This window comes from Caloenas nicobarica, chromosome 1 (assembly GCF_036013445.1).
Source record: "Caloenas nicobarica isolate bCalNic1 chromosome 1, bCalNic1.hap1, whole genome shotgun sequence".
Taxonomy (NCBI): Eukaryota; Metazoa; Chordata; class Aves; order Columbiformes; family Columbidae; genus Caloenas; species Caloenas nicobarica.
The window spans coordinates 124,225,685-124,246,715 of record NC_088245.1 but is presented as its reverse complement, the minus strand read 5'-3'; the positions used below and the strand labels follow the sequence as shown (position 1 = coordinate 124,246,715).

Genomic DNA, 21,031 nt, shown 5'->3' with positions numbered 1-21,031 from the left:
TGTTTTGGTGTTACGTGTACCATACTAGTAAGGGACATACCATATATCTCACTCTTGGCTACATCAGGCTGTTTGAGAGCATTAGTCAGCTCCAGTTAGAAAGTATAAATGTTTCCTTTTCTTTTTTCTTTTTTTTAAATGTGTAGCTTGAGGTGTTTCAGTAGTTCGGGAGGGAAGAAAAATTCAGCTTCCTCCTGTAACTGCTGCCATTTATTTACAGAAAACCTTATTTGTCTCTTGCATTCTAATAATTGGAGCAAGGAACACATATTTTTCATGCTCTGGGAGAAGGAGGAAGAACTGTACCAAGGCAAGATTAACGAATGTTTGATATATGTAGATAAAATTTATGATAAACACGTTGTTTAGTTGGCTTTTGGTCTGTTGTAACTTCATGGTTTTTATTATTTCAATTGCATAGCATGCATGACTGAATGTTTCAAACCTAACGAATAAAATGTTAAAAGAGAATAGAGTGCTAGTTATTGTGCTCTGACAGGTCGCCAAATTATCACCATGGTAGCAAACAACTCTCTCTAGTTGTGCTACTGGCATCCCCCTGAGACTGGGTGTGGTGACAGGTTATTAATCTGTTTATTCTTTTTTTATAGACTGGTAATTGAAGCAAAGCTGTCTAAGATCCCATTCACAATGAAATTCCTTTTTATGCATTTGTAGAAATACAGAGAGGTGCTTAAACCCCATTTGTCATCAGTCTTGGAGGGCAAAATACCTGAGCCTTGCTCAAATTGCCTGTGATGGAACAGGGTATGGGATTCAGGGCTCCCAGGTCTTCTGCTGTTGGCCTTCCTGGCAGTGATCAAACTGCCTTTATCCCTAATGTTACATTTATTAACTGTACACATAGTGATTTCACCCCTAGTAGTCTTTCTTCTTCTGATGTGCGAGTTAATTTACGTCCGATTTCTTCTGACCTGTACGAGGTTTGCTGCGTCACGGCGGAGGCACTGAACTTGTGCAGACCGAAGCCCTGCCAGAGCTGGATGCTCCCCGCATGGTTTGCATTCTCAGCCACACAGGCTGGGTTTCAAGCCTTGGCGGGAAGCTTGCCTGCAGGGGCAGGCCCTTCTGTGGGTGGGCAGGTTTGTACAGAAAAACGCTGGGCTGAAGACTTAGCTGTTAATCTTTGCCCTTCACAAGCAAATTATATTTGACCACATCATTTTCCTCTGTATTTGCTTGAGCGTCATCCTCGGTGGCAAATGATGAGAGGAACATTTTGTCAGCAAGTTTCTTCATCACAGACCATCTGGCCACTGAAACAGTAAGGTCACCACACTCCGCGAATCATTACTAACCTATGCAGGATTGCACATCTGTCACCTCACCAACTGATTTACAGGTGCTGTACTGTAGACGAAGTTGGATGCTGTTTCACAAACTTGTCCTCCAGCTTATAGCCCTGGTAAAGGAATTCCAAGGAGAGACTGTGATATTTAATTTTTCAACTTTATTAGACTTTATTTCAAATCCAAATTAAGATTATGTCAACATGGAAGTACCATAAAGACATCAGTGCACAGAATACGAATCACCTTTCTCTATTAAAGGGGAGTTCTACAACATACATAATTAGCTTCGGTCAGATGCTTCTGGTTTGTATGGGGCAAAACTGATTATTTTACTAAATACATCAAAATGTTTTCACAGCTACACTAAAACATAGAAAAAAAACAGGTACTTTTTCACAAGAGTTCACCTGTGCAAAAAACCTTATTGTTTCCGCAATGCTAACATTTACTGGGTTTCCACCACTATTATTCCAGGTAAAAATACTGTTCTAAAAATAAAGGCACTTAACTTCAGCAGATTTTCTGAAGAATGCCTCACAACCCAAGAACACATTTTGTATCTAGTCCTAACTCCCATTCTGCTTATTCCCCCAAAACCCCAACTCCTTTGGCTCTGAACAAATCTTTGAGAGGAATTCAGATGTGGATTCCTAGGGGGATGCTTTAAGCCAAATGGTCAGCAGCTGTTTAATTCTATTTAGCACCTGACTGATAGCAGGTCCAACATTTGAAATTATCGGATACATCCAGAACAGGGGCCAGACAAGATCTGCCAACATTAAAACAGAAACTGTATGGAAAAAATTCTACTTCATTATCTGCAGGGTTAGTGTTTTGGAGGCCAGTTTTTCTTGTTCTGGCTAGAGATTTTTATTACATGAGTAAAATTTTTTGTGTTTAGCTGTCTCTTCCATTGTACTGGTTCCATTACTTTTCCTTGCAAACACTTCACAGCACATGCCAAGAGAATCCCTTGTTACAGCCTGTATGGTCTGTCAGAGAGTGATACTGATGTTCCTCAATCACTCTCAAGAGATGCTCAGATCCCTCTGTAGCCAACTGCTTAGAAAGTGATTAAGAACCAAAATGTTGGCCAAGGAAGTGATTATAATTAGGAAGGGTGTAACAGAGCCATAGCTGAAACTGCTGAGAACAGCCCCCTGCCTTAATATTCCTATTCGTGGCTTTCTCCAGATTTTACATCTAATCTTTAACTGTTTGAGTGAGAAGATGACATGGTAAACTCTATGTTGAAAACACTTTGTGAAGAGAATGTAGTGTGCATGTTATTAGGCTGTGACCTCTGTTTTGGGCAATTAAGGCACCCAGCTGTCCCATCCGAGGACCTTTGTGGACATGCTGCTCCTACTTCCAGCAGATCTTGCCGGCTTCCCCCACCTGTACGGCCCCGCTGGCAACAAGCTGCAGGGCAGCGGGGAAGGCTCGGTGCTCGGCCTCCTTCACCCTCTCGGACAGGGTCTCCACCGTGTCACCGATCTTAACTGGAACTGCCTCCTGGAAAATGATGGCTCCAGCGTCAACTTCCTCCTGAAAAAGCAACAGCCAGAAGGTCTGTACGGCTGCAAGAGAGAGGTGGGCCCAGCTATAAGACCAGGAATGTAATCCAGCTGCTTCAGGGATCTGTTTATCATTACGTTATTACAGGAAACATGAGTTTCGGGCTAATGCGAGGAATGCAGAAAAGATGCTGGCGCTCAGGCTGGCCTGTGAGGAGCTAAACGAAAGTTCAAAGAAAGAGAGGAGGTAGGCAGAACACCAGCGAGTAACATTTCTGCCACAGGAAAAAACAAAAGCCATGTTAACTGGGGACATGATAGGCTCCATTGGACAAAACGATCACATTTCAATTTAACAGAACAAATTAGCCAAGCCTTGGCACAGAGCTGGACTAGAAGACCCAGCAGATCTTTCTTTGGCATGTTAACGAGGCAGATCCCTGCTGTTTAGTTATTGTTTCTCAAGTACACAGCCACATGGAGAAGAAACCCTAAGTCATGTCATGGAGAAAGGAATGCATTTTTTCCTTCTATCTGGAAAAATAGTTCTTGTCTCTTTTTCCAAGAGAAAGCAAAAATAATGAGAACAGATTTCAGCAGCAGTGGAAAAGGGGAAGATAATCTGAAGAATGCAGCAGAGGAAGGGAGACTAGTTACTCTCAACCCTGAGAACTGAACAAGATGGAAAAAATGCTCTCTGAATTTTTATATAAAATGCATCTTCCAAGTTGAGATATCTCTGGTTTTGATTTTCTTAGTTTTTGACTAAAGTAATTTGTTATTTTTCCTCTGTTCCCACAAACATTGAATTACTTCTTAACAAATCTAAGCTTCTTGTGCCATTTCCAGTGCTGTGGTTTTGTTTTTTCTTTTTCTTGAAAACAACAAATAAGGAAGGTTATGATAGAATCTAAGAAGTTGGTGCTGTGTAGTAATAAAGATTTTGGGTTAGCCAAGATCTTATATGAACTAGTACCCCCCTGCACCTGGTGAAAGACAGCAGCAGGATGCTTAGGGAAGAAGTTAGCTTAGGTAAAGTTTAAACTCCTGTATGGACTGTTCATTTCCAGTTTCTTCTCCAGGGACAGCTAAATAAAGCAATATATTGTCTAACAATGTTATGAATGAGCAAAGGAGAAAAGGTAATGAAACATGGTGGCATAAGAGTGTTCCACGCAAGCTCTGAGGTGAAAATCTTAAGATTGGCCAATTATAGAGTTAAAGCGGGGGCAAGGAAGTACTTACAGCTACAAAGTGGACAGTACAGCCTGTGACTCGGACTCCAGCTTGTAGTACCAATTTGTGGGCATTTGCTCCCTTAAAAGAAGGTAGTAGGGATGGGTGGATGTTCAGTATTTTTCCTGGAAAATTATAAATGAGGTCATTGTCTTTTAGTGTTCAGCCTTACCAGAATGTTCGAAGTACCATAATCAACAGAGGAACAAAATACATTGGTGAAAAAGCTTTTTCACGACTTTTGCATACTCCTGTTTTGTGAGGATACTGACAGATAACCAGCCCAAAGCATTTGAGAATGTCTTGCTATTTCAGAAAAATCAAAGAGAGCCATCGGTTATAATTAATCGCACGGCTAAAGCAGATTTCTCCAGTGACTAATCAGTTTTTTGATGTAACTGTCCGTTCCCTCAGCATCTTGTCCTTCTCTTCTTTGATCACAAGCACAATCCTCTTCCTTACAAACTCAGCACCTGGAAGAAACTCGGTGTGGTTTCAAATGATGTAACAGACCCCTCGTGACACAGCAAAAATTCCTTAGCCTGGACTTTCCCCCCACACCTGTTTTGGCTTAATCAAAGACAACAGCTGCTCAGATCGGAGCCCTTCTCTCTGCCCTTCCGAAAAGCACCTGTCTACCACCACTACTTTCCACAAAGACAGTTGGCTGGGGATCCCAAAATTGATAACGTAACCTTTAACTCTCAACTGTGACTGTGGGTATAACCCCGGGAAGCTTGTACCTTACGTTTCCCTTAAAGAGAAAGCATATGCATGAGTTCCCACCTAGCTGTAAAGTAGGAGAGAGTGGCTGCCGGTGACCTCGGGGTCTCACCGCTACAGCAATGTGGTGGTTTAAATCGTGAGAAAACCTTCTTTCTTCTGGCAGACTTCCACTGTCTGCCTCTAATATGTCTGTGACAACTCCTCCTGCCCATTCTGGACCAGAGTGAAGTCAAAAGGTGCTTGACAGCCCTAGATCTTCTCTTAGATTAGGTACAAACCCCTACAGGAAAAAAAAAAAATCAGCCATCGATACTATTTATATCAGAGTACGCTACGCCCACGCTGTCTCTGCATGCCTCCCGTTTAGGAAGACTGTATGTCATCAGGATTAATTGAACACCACCTAAATGCCAAGCAGCGAGACTGAGCTGACATACGCTGGCAGAGGCAGCGGTGTCCCGAAATAGAGGCTTGTGATTTTGTAATGTGAAGGCCATTTCTGGCAGCGTGACGTGAAACCTGCACCCTCACTGCAGCAACACATGCAGATATTGACCTGAGCAAACTCAAGAGGCAAATGTATTGACTGATCTTCAGCAATGTCTCAAAAGCGTTTTGTATCTCAAAAACCATTACTTTTTAAGCATCAGCATCTCCCTGCCTGCTGCTTGAGCAAAGAAGTATTTGAGACAGTAAGCTGAAAACGACACTCTGCACTTCTGAGTTTCCCCAGTTTCTCGTTACAGCACTGTCAGAAACTGCTCTAAAGGAAAGTGCTTTCCTGGTTTTTTTGTTTCGGTTTTTAATCTGTCCTTTATGTTACCATCCAAAATTAACATTTCAGGGCTGTTGAGCAAGAAGGAGTTTCACAACTAACTTCACACTCTATGTCCTTGTGACTGGGAGAGAAAGAAAAAGTAACAGCTTTCAAGAGAGCGGCAGTAAGGATTGATTACTCCTGGGTAATTTCAGGTAGCCAGTGCGTAGGTATGGTGGGGCAGAATTTTATGGCAGGCTCATCCTGGCTGGCACAGATCCCTGAGCTGTACTGACTGAATTCACATTGAAGACCTAACTGAAGGATACTCTTGGTCAGAGCTCAGGTATGTATCTGTGTTCAAGCTCAATTCAGTGCTGGACATTTAAAAAATGAGTTAACCATCCTGCACCAAAGAAAGTCTTTTCTTTTGCTCTCAGGCCAGTCACACATGTAACGAAAACCCTGCCCCGTGCAGGGCCACCATCAGCCCTGGAAGTGCTCTGTCCCTAAATCAGAGGGAACTAAACTCAACCTTTATTCACATAAGATTTCTGCATTAGAGAAAGTTCTTTTCCATCCTCTGCACAAATACTCTACTCAAAACACATCTCTGGTAGTGAGGGATTCCTCTCCTCTAAGTACAGCTATCTACAGCACATTTACATCTTCATCTTCTGGACTCTGTAATGAATACAGAGAAACAAAACCAATGTCTCTGACTTACTTTAGCTGACAGCTTTAGCATAAAATGAATTGCCTCCTAGGAATGCCTCTTTTGTTCCACTGATTTTAGAGAGATGTTTGAAAAGTAGTTCAGGTGTAAAAGGTCCAGGTCACTGACACACCCACAGTAACACAAAAGTCACCCTGTGAACAACAGAGGCCACCTGGAGAGCTGCAACGTACATTATATATAGGCTGACCAGTCTATGACTGGTATGAGCAAGAACTAGTTTAAATAACTGAACCCAAATGACAAAACCCAAAGCAGACCAAACAGAGAGAAGAGCAGCTGCCGCTGTGCGATTCAGGACAAAAGAGATAAAAAAAGGAATGTAACAACTCGGGGAGGGAGAGCAGCCACTGAAGTAGGGAGAGGTGTTATCAGCCTCTAACAAAGACCTGCAAAAACAGTAAACCACAACCAGAATGGAGACACTGTGAATACTTTGGGCAAAGAAAGGCTGAACCTGCCTGTGAAACAGGCCATGCCCCGATTCAGAGGGCTCCTGGGACGTCTAACCAGAAGACTGGCAAGATCAGGTTAATAGGAACTGTGTATCACTGCCTAGTTTTGCAGTTTTCTACGCAGCCAAAGTAGCTCATCTGTTAGGTGAAGGAATTCTCAGTGGCTAGATGCTCACCTCTGCCCAACCAACACTTACTTCTTAGGCAACAATTTGCCCTGCACCTCGTATTTGCAGAGGTCTAAAGTTTTCACAGCCTTATTTTAAAATATTTTCTAATACATCAAAGACCACAAGATCTGCGTTTGCCCTTGGCTTCCTTAAACTTCTGTGGAAATAACAGAGCGAAGAGGAAAAATACTGCCTTTTTCTTTCTCATCCTTTTCCTTACAAGATAGGAAGAGTCTAGTTTCCTGCAAATCCAGAATTGATATGGTCCCTTTTCTATATTTATCCCGTTTTCTTTTTCCTGAGGATAAGCTATATAATTACTTTTTTTTTTTAATGCATATAATACTATGCTGTACTTACCTTCCCATTTTCTGACAAAAGGACCTGACAATATTCGCATAAATCCAGCCAGACAGATCAGTTGGACTGAGAATTCTTCAAGGACTTTGTCAACTGCACTGTCAAATTCAGCGCGACTTTCATACAATTTATGATCAATAACCTGTGGTAATCCAAAAGATGAAGAAATATGGACAAGTTTAATATAAATGCCTTAAGACCACAATGAACTGGTACTCTGAAATAATAAACAAGAACCAAGTAAATCTCAATGCGTAGCTCAGGTTGGGTGCACATACACAGCAAGAAGAGCAGTTCATAAATACATGCAGCTAACAGACAAACATGCAGTCTTTAATCCTATTCACACAGTGATCATGAAAATAAATATGAGTTTTATTTGATGAGGTCCCAGCATTTGGACACAATTTAACAACCTATGTCGGTAGATCATGAAGACAACCTAGAGTCTTAGAATTACTTCACTCAGTTTAAGACCCCTGACAGTTTTAAGCAGTTGAACTTCGAGGAAAATTATGTTGTAAAACTTTGAAAGAAAGGCTAATCACAAACTGATAAACCAGCCCTTACTCCAACAGGTCAATATAACTGAGTAATGCACTTTCCATCCAGGATACATTCCCCAATTTTAAGAAAAAGATGGCAGTGCTACGTAACTTAAAACATCCATAGCCTTTCAAATAAAAGTACCTGTTAATCCCCGCCAGATTTACCATGGTGGCACATTTAAATATCACAAAATGGTTTTGAAAAACCAGAACTGGTTAGCTGAAAAGGCGGCAGAGGTGTCTAGAAATAGAGCCCAGCTCAACACTGGGCTGAACTCTGCTAGGAACTACCAGGTACTAACTGGCACAGCACGCACTCCTTGGTGCCTCTGTTTCGCCACTCACTCTCCATCTTAACCACTGAGACCATCATCTCTCCAAAACTGTATTTTTTTCCTCATTATATGTTTGTTCTTCCCCTGCATACCATGGATATATTTTACTTGTGATCTTCGTGTACTCACAAATAAAAAACCAGCAGCGCTAACAATCAGATCCTCCTACTATACAGGGGCCCAAATCTTCCATATGTCTGTAGTTATCAGTGAAAAGTGACTGTGAAATGCTCTTAAGGCAGAACAATAGCATTTCACATGTGTAATGTAAATGGCTACACAAAGGGCAAAGCAACCAGTGTCACCAGATCCTGTGACACTACGGGAAATGATGTTTGCTTCGAATGAATCCTGGAGAGCCTGAAGCAATGCCCAGGGAATCGGTGGAAGGTCCCACTGAGTCTGCCCTCCCTAATTCATTCAAATGAACTACTGTGTCTGTTTAGCATGTAATTTTAAAATTAAATTCAGATGAAATAGCTTGTTACTTTAGTGCAAATGTACTACAGCTAAATAAACAGCAAAGTTTAAACTGTAACTGTGAAAGTTTTGCACTGGTTTAATATAATAACTGTTCTCAAAACCATCAGGATTGCTGGCAGCAGCTCTGAGGAGAAAAGGAATTGTATTTGTTTCCCATGTTAGATAGTTTGCCCAAGGGCACAAGTTCATCACAGACCAAAAAAAACCCCATCACTAAGCCATCCTATAAAACCACCTCTTACCCTAGTAAAACTCATTATCTCACAGTACCTCTCTGCTGCAGCCAGAGCTAAAGACGGCTGATTTTAAAAAGATGAGAAATACATACCCTTGTAGGAATACCAGCTCTTTCTGCTTTCCTTAACCCCTCCACACCAGCTCTGTTAGAAACAACAAGAACTATTTGTGCAAAACTGGTGGGCTTCTTTGTGCTATTTATGAGGGCTTCCAGGTTTGTGCCTGTGAGTGAAAAAATAATGCACGAATATCAAGTTGTTCCTGGAGAATAAGTATAGTTAACAGCTAGAAGATGTTTTAAATAAGCAGCAATGTGGGTGAGACCCAGTCCAGAAAACACTGATGTTAACGGTAATCCTTTTTTTAATTGATCTTACTGGGAACTGAATTTGACAGCTGGAGGGCTTCTACTAGCAATTAAATTTGTAAACTGTAATTTATGGAATTGCAATGTTGGTCTACTTCTTAGCAAGTGAGAACACTGGAAACCGGGGAGTGCCTATACAGCAAGAAGAAATTCTCATCTATTTGTGAAATACTGCTGCTGTCCTGATAGTGAAATGCAGCGGTTGTTTGAATCTGTAGACATGCAGAAATTTTAGATAAAATGAACACAGGTGCAATTCATAGTCAGTTTGCAGCAGAGGTTAAAGACCATTCCGTTTGTGATTGAAATTAATCCAAGGGCAAAAGCTATTCTGACTGTTACTGAAAGCTTGTTAGAAGCCTGTCAGAGCCTTCATGGAGAATTGCCAGGACTTAAGAGATTTTTAAATCTGAGCTGAAGTTCCTTTTTCAATAGTCTGTTTTACACTGTAGTAAAGAATATAACTCTCACCTGTTCCAGAGATAAGGACAGCAACCTTCACTTTGTTTGTCTGGATTTTGCCTTGGATATGGCTGTGCACAGACAGTGACCTATTTGCTTGCAAGGCTCGAAGCAGATTATGGACTTTAACACGGGCAGAGCCTAAACACGTCCAAGAAAAAAAAAGAGGAAAAAAAACCCAACCAACCAAACAACAAATAACCAACATGTAAATAACGGGAGAAAGAGAAAGAGGAGAACCGTACCCATGAAAAGAGATTAGTCGCACTTTACTTCTCATTATTTATTTATAGTTCTACTGGCATCTGACATTGCTAAGCACGTGTTCTGTGAACTAAGACTGAAGTCCTGAGGACTGTCTTTTTAATACACTGTGCAAAAATACCATGGAGGTGCCAATTAAGAGATTTTCAGCTAACCTTCATGGAGACTCACCAGCTAAGGAATTTAGATCTGTATTTTTTTTAAAAAGGAAAATAAAAATCTAATAACCTTTTTGAAGGGAGACAACCTTCCCGATCAGCCAGGCTGCCTCGTGTCTCTGTACGTCCTTGAGGACCTGCTGAGCCAGCTCCTTCTGAACTACCAAGACAGCACCGATCCCACAATTAAATGTCCGAGTCATTTCCTCCTCAGAGAGGTTCCCTTCTTTATGGAGCCAGCAAAAGATTTCAGGAATCTTCCACGTAAGAGCATCTGAAGAGAATTGAAAATACAAGTGAAGAGTGGAAATCGTTACCAAGAGACAAATACTAAAATTGTTAGAGCATTAGGCGGCAAGATCTGGATGGAAAGCACAGACTAAGTCCCACAGCAGCATTAGCTTGAGTGAAACTGGCTTCCATGTACGGAAACAGGATGTTTTTTCCTTCCTTTCTGAACAAGGCTTGGGAGTAAAAAGAAGTGTCACTCTGGGAGGAAATTAATCATATTGCTTCACTGCAATCCGTTAATCAGTAATTCAAAACAGGCTCTGAGGCAGTCTTCAGAAAATCCTTTTTGAAGGTGACAACTCTGCTTCTAGAGAAACTATTGTACCAGAACAATAGCCTTAAAAACTCTCACAAAAGTCTCACACTGTCCCCAGTTCCCATGAGGTAAGGATGATTTACAGCAGCATGAGAAATGCTTCTGGACAAGCCACTGTAAAGGAACTTCAAAGACAGTAAGTTTCTTTCTTGTCATGTTATCCTTAAAATGGTATTATCCCTATTTATATGTAACAGTGTCTACTGTGGATCACTGTTTAAGTGACAAGTGGAAGAATTATTTAGATGCACTTCTGGAGTGCAAAACTCAGTATTAGTTCCTTTATTTTATTCTATAACCCAATAAAAGCTGTGTAACCTATAGTAAGTAATCCACCTTTCCATACTACACATTCTCCTGAAGTGAAATACTATTTCTAGCACACCTGATGAGATTGTGGTGAGGATTAATCAAGGTATGCTGAATATCATGAGATGTACTTAAGCTGTTAACTATATTTGAATGCCAAGCAAAGACTTAACAAATGTAATTTAATTAGCAATAATTTTGCAGATTATTGCTGAATGGTGACAGCTCACTTTGGGTTGTTTTTGAAGTTGTTCTGGTTTTGCAAGAATGGATAGAGTTTCCTAACAAATCCAATTCAAAATACCATCAGGGGAAGTTAATTCAATGGGCAGCAGCCTTAAGACTACAGTGTGTTTTGACTGGCTCTGTTTCAGGCACAAGGAGAAATTCAGCAACAATCAAGAAAAAGCGAACTGAGATCTAGACAAGTCCAGCTCTTACAGTGCAAGTCAGTTGACACAGCCCCATGCATACAGACTTCTGCATCAACCCACATTAAAATGCAGATATTTCTACAGCTTTTCTTTTTTATCTCACCTAAAATGACACCAAAGGACTCTGGGAGAACTCTGGGGATGTTTTCCAGCAAGCCCCCTCCAGTGATGTGGGCATAGGCTTTCACGTGGCCTGAGCGAAGGATGGGCAGCAAAGTCTTGCTGTAGATCTTAGTTGGGGTTAACAAGAGATCTCCTGTAGGTGTAAGAGGATGAAAGGAGACCAGTTACAGCACAGAAAGAAATGTTAATCAATATAAAATTGAGGAAATCTCAAGATATTAATTTGCTGGATACTAATGAGCATCATGCTACAGAGAAAAATACAATGTTCTACCTTTTTTTTGCATATAATTATTTATTCCCCTCTCTTAACTTCTTTCCCGCATATGTGATTCACAAGAAAAAAGGAGACGAGAACATGTCAAAGAACTGAATAACTTTTTAGTGCCTTAGAAAAGTTATCAAAGCAAAGGCACAGACAAAACGAATGTGTGGCATTTGCCTGTTCAGAAATCCAAGTTACAGTGCAAGAAACTTCATGATAAATGGTACCTAATGTCTGATCACCGGAGGCACCAACTGGAGAAGAGAAATCGAACGATGACTTCTCAACAATCTTCCTTATGAGGCTGTACCCATTGCTGTGAACACCAGAAGAAGCTACTCCAATAACCACATCTCCATCAGCAATTTTCTCCAGCTGCGGCAGCATCTGTCCTCGCTCCACGGCACCAACAGCAAAGCCAGCCAGGTCGTACTCTCCGGGTGGATACATGCCCGGCATTTCAGCAGTTTCTCCTCCTATAGGAACCACAAAAAGAGAAAGGGGGTGCTGGAAAACCATTGGGACTAGTAGGCCTACCCATGCATGCAGATGAACTGTTGTCTAGGCTATTATCTATTATCTTCTTGTTTTGTCCCCTAAACCATGCTTTATCTGGCTGATACATCCTGTCTGAAAAGGTAATTTTCCCAGCATGCACAGAAATGCACTGCTCAGACGTTATTCTCTCTACATGTATATATACCATACATAGGACCTGAGGGAAGGTCAGGAAGATGTGCCAGGGGAGGTTTAGGTTGGACATGAGGAAAAGGTTCTTCCCCCAGAGGGTGGTGGAGCACTGGAACAGGCTCCCCAGGGAGGCGTCACGGCCCCAAGCCTGACAGTGTTCAAGAAGAGACTGGACAAGGCCCTCAGACACATGGTGTGAACTGTGGGGTTGTCACATGCAGGGACAGGAGTTGGACTCGATGATCCTTGTGGGTCCCTTCTGACTCAGGACATTCTGTGATTCTATACTGGCTCCCCCACTTTTCTTCTTGGATAAGCTGATGGTCTGCACTGTTGAAGACCCGTGTCCTGCCTGCCACAGTCTCATTCAATGTAGAGAAGAGAATTTACTATGTTTGGAACATGAAACGAGCATTTACTGCTCACTCCAAAGTTTTCCAGATCTCTTCACACTGTCCCCTCACATACCAGGGAGAAACTCTCCCCAGCCATCCTCACATCCATCTCATTAGCCTCCTTCAAACCCCTCCACTCATCACTATGTCTATAAGAAAACAACAACAATGATTAAGTTGCCATTATATTATGACCTCTGCCCAACATGTTTTTGCTTTGCACTCACCAGGTTTCATCCAATACAAAACTCTTCTGTTTCCCAAAAGTGTCCCTGAAGGGGCTCCAAATTTACCTGAGTGATGGTGGAAGCTGCTCTTGTGCTCAGTGCTTGACACTGCTCAGTACAAGATTCTCTGGAAGCTTTTCCAGGTTTCTACATTACGTTGCTATAACCAACTTTAAAATTGAAGTTCATTTGCTTAGATATATTCATTTAAATCTGTATTTAATAACATTTGTGCAAAACAAAGCACGTAGATAAGCCTTTCAGTCCCTCACTGTCAAATGGTGTGATGAGCTTAAGGCAGTTGAACTGAATATTCAGCTATTGCAGAAATGCAAGGTAGGAATTTAGGAACATGCTTCAAATTAGACTTTTATGGGATGATACTATACAAGCGCAGATCTACATGCTATGAGCATGCACGGTGCAGCCCAAACTGAAATTATTTGGATGATCCAGGCTACAGAAAAGCATTTCCTTCTTAGGTTCAGAGTTACTGCATCATCTCTGTCCCTTCTTTTCTGAGAATGTCAGAAGTTTGGGGAAGAAATCATGGTTGTTTTATTTATGAGTTTGGACTTATTTTTATATTAGCACAGAAATATATTTACTAACCAATTTACAATTTTGAGAAATTATTCTCTGGTAATTAATTTACAGCATCCAAAACAATTTGTAGTTTTAAAATCTTCCAGTTGGAAATAAAATCTTGAAATCTCAGTAAGTAGTTTCCTAGCAAGATTTCACATAACATGTACTTATGCTGAAGTATGAATGGTTTGATTATATTTGATAAATGGAGAGAACACATTAAGACAAATATAAAGCTGACTAACAGTTCATGCAGAAAAAATTAGACCAGAACATAAACAGCCTCTTGTTCAAAGCTTGCAAACTACCCCAAAATGACACACTCCCACTTAGAAAAGACTCCTGTTACTAACTTTCTTAAATAATTGGAAAAAAGGAAAGAGCTACGGTATTACCAATTATAAAGCAGTACCTAAAGTAAGACACTGCAACTGTCATTTTTAGTTTCAAATAAAAAGTATTTAAAAAAAAAATATGGTAATTCTCCACTACTGTTTTTATGAAAGAGAAGAAAAACAAAAACTATGTGAAGAAGCTGAACTTTTGGAGATTCATTGCTTTAAAATTTAACCCTGTCTTGTACTCCTTTTATATACTAAAGACTTACCCAAAAGAATGTATTTTTCACTGACCTAGAAATATTTTTATTGAGTTAAACAGTTTTAATGCTGTATTTTTCAAGATTCAAGAAGTGAATTATTATGTTATTTTCATGGAAAACTAGATTACTGTATACCAGAATACATGTACAATTTGTTATTAAAATGTATTATGTACTTGTATTCTAGGGCTGAAGAGGAAAGTGTTTAAAAGTCTTAATAAAAGACTTTTTAAAGTGTCCAGAAGTGTTTTAATAAAAAGACTTTTAAAAGACAAGGAAAGTGTTTAAAAGTCTTAATATCTTGGCATGTGCTGATCTTGGTGAAATGAATCTTCGACAAGTCTTCTGTAGACACGTAATTTTGCGATTAGTTTTGTAACTAACAAAACTTGGTTTCTTCTATGTTTCTGTCTTGTGATTAACTTCTGTGTTTTAAGTAGTGAGCTCCAGCTGAAGCTTTTGTTGCACACATAAGGACATTCTGTGGCTTTCTAGTTTTGTGAAGCTTTTGGGAACACAATAGCTGTGAGATCTCTACCTTTCCTGTCAAATTTGGTTAAAATCAGCCAAGAGGTTCCAAGGATAATATGTACACACACAGAGACATGTGCATGCACAGTAACACGTATCAGTCTTGTTTCCTTGAGGATTTCCTTTAGGATAAAGGATAATTTAAAAATCTATTTGGCATGTCTTAAAATTTACTTGAAAAATGCCAAGAATTAAAATACATGAGTTGTTAGTTTTCTAGGTAGCTGTTACAGTTACAAAGTTAAATGAAAAGATACGAATAAGAAAATTTATATGCAACTTCCTGAGCTAATGGCAACATTTGTAAAGTACCATCTCCTTCCAATGGGTAGAGATTATGCTCTCTGAAAGCAAAGACATGCAACGCTTTGGGTTTTTTTCACTCCTCTAAGATTCCTCAATAGAGTAGGAAAGCAAACACATTAAAACCAATGATAAAGAGATTGCATAAGATTTTTCACGTCCTTCAAAGAAAAGTGTCCATACCCAAAAGAGCGCAGCCTGCTTTTTTGCAAGCTTCAGCTATTCCCGCAATGACACCCTGAGCCACTTCAACGTCGAGTTTGCCACAGGCAAAATAGTCCAGGAAGAAGAGAGGCTCCGCTCCTTGGGCCAAGATGTCATTGACACACATGGCAACCAGGTCCTGACCTATGGTGTCGTGTCTCTTACACACTTGTGCAATCTGCAAAAAACACAGCGAGAGAAGCCCGTGGTTAGCTCTGAGAAACTGAAGCCCAAGCGGAGAGACTGCAAGTGGAGGGGATTGAAATCACGCTGTTCCTCTAGATGCTTGTTGAGGAGCAGCTTCATTTATGATCATCTCTGTGAGCCTCTCCTAACTTTTTATTTTAGGAATTGTGACTTTCATAACCGGCAAGTACAAAAGGCACTTTAGGGAAGGAGACAGAACTGGAAAGGGTTTCATTGCAGCTTGTGTAAACACAATAGCAACTCTATAAAGAAATGTTTTTCTGCATGAATAATCTTTTCAAGGGTGGAGATTCTACCTTAATGAAATGGAGTCCCTGATTATGTACTTATGATTAAAAATTAGTTATTTTAAGCATTGTTTCAAGTATGGCTATTTACATGCCAGAATTCAAATGTAGATTTAATTCCTTTTCCTGAAGGAAGGCAGTTTAATTTTTCTTTCCCTTTTTAGAAAGACAAATAGTTATTTTTAAGACAACTGATGTTTACTGTTAAAACATTAATGATGTGATTAAGCATTTTCCCTGCTGTGCTGTTTTCCTTCCTTTAAACAGATTTTCACATTACCTTGAGTTTCGTGCCAACACCATCAGTTCCAGATACCAAGACAGGATCTTTGTAACCAGCTGCTTTCAAATCAAAGAGGCCAGCAAAGCCTCCAAGTTCTGCATTGCAGCCTGCCAGCCAGAAAACAGGAAAAAATAGTAAACTTTTACTTTCATGGGTTTCTCCAGGATCTCCAACACAAATTCTCTCTGATATCTGTCAACATGACTTTGCTTTGTCACCAGGAAACATTTCTCTGACATTTAGGGCCTGTTCACAGAGGCATGGGAGCTCCTAATCCTCTTAAGTTTGCTTTGTCTTATTTCTTCATTATTACCTAAGGCTAAAAAATCTAAAACTTTGTGATTGAACGTTCAATATTTACTCTGACTGATACATTTCCCCTTTGCACTTAGTATTTTTCTGAAAAAGAGGAAATGAATTGTGGTGACAGATTGAGACCCACTGCTTTCTAGGAAAATGTGATAACTAGGCATTTTCCAACTTAAATTTCTTATGTCTTTATTAATACTGCTACTTAGAGTATATTAAGACTTCTTGCTTCTAAGACTGATAATGATAGGTAAGTATGGTAACCTTAAAATTAAAATTGGTTAAATCCTAAGAAGGAAACAAACATGAGTGGAAAATACTATGAATGCTAAGAAGGGACTAGTACTACCAGTGTGTATGTATACATAATTTTCTCTCTATGTATATCTGATGTTGTCTGAAAGTTCTCAGTTAATTTGAAGTTAAAGGGCTATTATATACATGACTGATATTTAAAATCTATAAAATTTATCACAAGGACTTGCTAGAGCAAGATGTGCACAAGACCACAACAAAAAAAGGACAAATTGATTCTGTTTTAAACAAGCTAAAGATGTGTCTTCCATACACATCTCAAGAAATAGATAGTATCTCTGGGGAATTCTAAGTCTTGTACACCTTTCTAAACATTTATCTACAAAAATTGCATAGTTCACTGTGCAAGAACTAATAATCCATGTAATCAAAAATAGCACTAAATGGTAGGATTTTTGCTTGCATTTAACCTTCAGAGCCTTGAACTGTATCCTCTATCATCTTTAACACACATGACATTCAGAAGATACAGTTTAGAGTCATTTTGAGAAGAAAGTCTGTAAATTCAACAAAGCACATTTTTAAGAAATCACAGGCATTTGCTTACCACAGATATTTTTTGCGTAACCTAGGAACCCGCAGAACACATAAATATGAGCTTTGGTATCAAGATCAAGATCAAATGATAAGCCTCATGGCCACGAACTGAAACAGGAACAGAAGGTACAAGTCTTACCTGACCTTGACGTGGCTGCAGCTAGGGGTTTTATCTTCTGAACCAAAGTATTCCCTGCTGCGATGTCTACCCCACTGTTCTTGTAAGTCAGGCCTCTGAAAGATTATTAAAAAAATGTTATGGCACTTGATTACTAAATGCACAAACACTTATTTTAAAACAATATTTACTGCTTTATATCATTGCATCACTGAAAGAATTAACCATGCAGAATTCTATTCTGCTGTCAAGTCCCACCTTCTTCCTGCTTGTACAGTAACTTTGCTCATATAAAATGATTTCTAAATATGGCAGTATTAATTTCAGCCAGGCTCAGTGGCTCAAAGGTTAATCTTTTTGCTGTTTGGAACTTAACATCACGCATATACCTGGAGATAGGGAGTATTACACCAAAGAAACAGAATTTCATGGATTTGCACCACAAAGAGTTTGCCATTAGCAGTATTCAAATAGTTCCAAATATCTTGAAGACAGCATCAGAGCATCAGCATCATAATACACTACCCAGTCAAATACCAAGATAAAAACCAACTGAAAAAGAAAATCCAACTGCGTAAAACAGGTGGAATAATGGATCTGATTTTGCAAGTTTTCAATACCTGCTCTGGATACTGAGGCATCAGTAGTATAGTTCCTATGATCAAAACAAAACATATATAAAAATGCACTGCTAAATCAGAACACCTCAGCACCGTGCAGGATCAAGCTCAAGTTGGCTTTTCCAAACAGAAGCGGCACATAAATCAATGGTTCTCTACGACACTTTGAGAGCTTTACAGCTCTAACTTAAATGTTGCTTCTCCTTGTCACCTGGAATGATACCACCACAAAACCAACTGCCACCTCTTTTTTACTTAAATGGACTTTCTATTATATATTTTATTTAAAAATAACTAAGTTCCTCAGGTCCATTTTAGCAATCTAGAAAGAAATGTCCGTTAGCTCCTTTCAAATATATGAATAGCCATACAATTCAGAAAATACCCTTACTACAAACTGGTGGATGTAACTTGTCTGTCCACATGACTGACTGGTGACATTAAGTATCATATTTACAGAGGGACCTTTTCATTTTGGAGACAGTGAGTTTAATGACTTTTAACTACTAGTTGTACCAAATGTATCCCACTCCACTTAAGCAATTGTTATTTCTACACTGTCAGTGGCATGAAACAGGGTACCCAGTGCACCCCTATTTTAGGTTCATACCTATTTTAGCTCTGTTATTGTTCTTATTCAGTATTACGTCTAAATTCTAAGGGTGAAACACACTATTGATTAATAAGGACATGTACAACCAAACAACTAGCTGAAGAGCTGTGGTACCAGTAAATTACAGAGATATCTGCACTCACATTATATCACCGCTCAAAAGTTTGCAAGAATAAAATAATTATAAGAAGCAGCTGTTCAGCCTGTGAATAAGAGTCAAGGAAATACTAGCCTGCAATAACATGAGGCCAGTCAGGCCCTTTCAGTCTGAACACGATGAATATTCAACGTTTTCACCTTCTTTTTAAAAGCACGGTATCTGATTTGACTCTTTAAAAGGAAAATATTCTAAAAATATTTTTTATTAAATAAATATTCTGGATATTTTCACAAAGTGAAAGGCATATGACTTAACCCCACAAAGGTGCCAAGAGGAGGTGCATCCCCAGCTTTACAGAGCCAATCATTGCCCTTCCTTAACTGTGTGCAACACAGACTCCAGAGTGAAACGTGCCTGACTCTCTGTTCTTCCAATTTTAGGATGTCCGAGCAGAAGTTGGTGCAGACTCAAGGACAATGAAACAGGCTCTGACTGCAAACAGTTCCCAGGAGTCTCCTTCACAAGCCAGGGATCCTCCCTGCATATGGGCACTCTAATCAAGAAACTTGCTGGCCATCACTCAGTTATTTAGAGAACTGTTCGTTAAAGAACCACCTTCTCTTGCCTCACACAATGACTTGATTTTTTCCTACTACAATACAAATAGCAATTACAAGTTTTCACAGAAATTTCTCAAAAGATGCACAGTAGTTCAGAGAGAAAGAAGACTAGATACAAACACCCTTCTTCATTTAGTAAGTTTATTGATCATAATTTTACAATATACTAATTGGTATACACTGTTAGCAAAAATGAAACACTAATATGCTTCATAGACTACAAAATAACCCATTATCGAAAGTTTTGTTTTGAGTGAATTGGAGAATAGGCAGGCAGATATGCTTCATATTAGGTAAAAATGAGTCTAAAAACCTGGAAGAAGCTCTCAATAACATAGAGAGACAGTAGGACACACTGCTTTAAAAAGAAACACCCGCACCCACATCGTCTCAAGACTGTTAAACAGAATACTGTGAAAACAAAAAGAATAATTAAAAGGTGAGATAAATTCTACCCACACTGTTAGCCAGCTATTCCATTAAAATGCGTATCACGAGGTAGGTGTTTCAAGACCATTTTAACCATTCCTAAAGACTCTAAAATGAACAAATAACATTTTGTTCATACCCACACTTCATTATATTAATATTAGACTTACGTAGAACACAAATCTATAGTAAAAGCTGTGGTTTAGAGCCTAAGAACCAGAAGCTCACCTTCCGTAAAACAGACATAAGAGACAGCAACAGCACAAGTTAATCCTATGTGCTGGTCACTGTAGTTTAACTCAGACTTGAAAGAATAAGAACATGGATGAAAGAGCCATCAAAAAGCCTGTTCATTCCTCAGCTAGTCTTGGTTATATTGCTCACAAGTATCAGAGTTAAAACTTGCCTAGAGTTACGCATAATATCACCATCAGTTTATTAATGTAAACTAGTAGTGTCTTAAGTCCCTTGTACGCCAGTTATTACTGTTTCAAGTATTTCAAATATCTACCTGGATTGTCTCAGGAAAGCTATAGCCTGATAACCAATGTCCCTTCTATAAATGGCACCCTTGAAGTGTATGGCTGCTACTCCATTGTTGGCTTCCTGCAGCGCTGTCGTTAGATCCTCTTTAACAGCCGTTACGGTAAGGACTCTTCCTCCACTAGTCACCACTTTGCCATCCTTCAGGGCTGTGCCTGCATGGAACACCTCCAATCCTAGCTGCTTAGCCTTAGAAAGCCCTGTGATTGTTGTTCAATAAATACAGGAAAAAAAATCAATTTATTAGAACATTCTCTATTAAATTACAAATTAATAGATATTCAGCATTTATTGACTGTGTCTAGAAACCACAAGCAAATTCTGTGTGATCATTTTGGGAAATAGGAATAAGTTTGTAAAAACTACAGTTTGAGAAGAAGACAGGTCTCTACTTGTATGCGCAGAGACACAGGAAGAGATATTTAGTTGAAGCATCTGTATACAACATCTAATTCCAGCGGGATCTTGTACATCACTGACATAGAGACGGCACAACATATCTGCGTCAACATTTTGTAGAATCAGTGATCAACCCAGAACTACTTCACTCTAACATATATTAAAGAAATGCTACAGAACTTAACAATATGGTGCAGAGATGTGAAAATGCTACAGGTGCATCACCAATAAACTTTGATGTGTGAAAATT

The 21,031-nt window shown here is 39.5% G+C and overlaps 1 protein-coding gene across 4 annotated transcripts in view; it reads right to left on the bottom strand.

Moving 5' to 3' along the window:
* Positions 1 to 1,514: 1,514 nt before the first annotated feature.
* The window catches only part of GART (phosphoribosylglycinamide formyltransferase, phosphoribosylglycinamide synthetase, phosphoribosylaminoimidazole synthetase), a 40,088-nt gene continuing 20,571 nt past the window's right edge, over positions 1,515 to 21,031 (bottom strand). For 2 of the 4 annotated variants that reach the window (XM_065636400.1, XM_065636410.1), the window contains exons 12-23: positions 20,351 to 20,582; positions 17,479 to 17,573; positions 16,176 to 16,285; positions 15,381 to 15,579; positions 12,090 to 12,338; positions 11,578 to 11,730; positions 10,195 to 10,398; positions 9,712 to 9,843; positions 8,965 to 9,095; positions 7,271 to 7,412; positions 4,076 to 4,191; positions 1,515 to 2,861 (exon numbers count right to left, since the gene is read on the bottom strand). In XM_065636400.1, the coding sequence (XP_065492472.1) occupies positions 2,679 to 2,861; positions 4,076 to 4,191; positions 7,271 to 7,412; positions 8,965 to 9,095; positions 9,712 to 9,843; positions 10,195 to 10,398; positions 11,578 to 11,730; positions 12,090 to 12,338; positions 15,381 to 15,579; positions 16,176 to 16,285; positions 17,479 to 17,573; positions 20,351 to 20,582 (1,946 nt within the window). In that variant the 3' untranslated portion in view covers positions 1,515 to 2,678. Of the gene's footprint in view, positions 2,862 to 4,075; positions 4,192 to 7,270; positions 7,413 to 8,964; positions 9,096 to 9,711; positions 9,844 to 10,194; positions 10,399 to 11,577; positions 11,731 to 12,089; positions 12,339 to 15,380; positions 15,580 to 16,175; positions 16,286 to 17,478; positions 17,574 to 20,350; positions 20,583 to 21,031 lie in introns of those variants that run through there. The other 2 variants (XM_065636418.1, XM_065636426.1) reach the window with 2 other exon arrangements.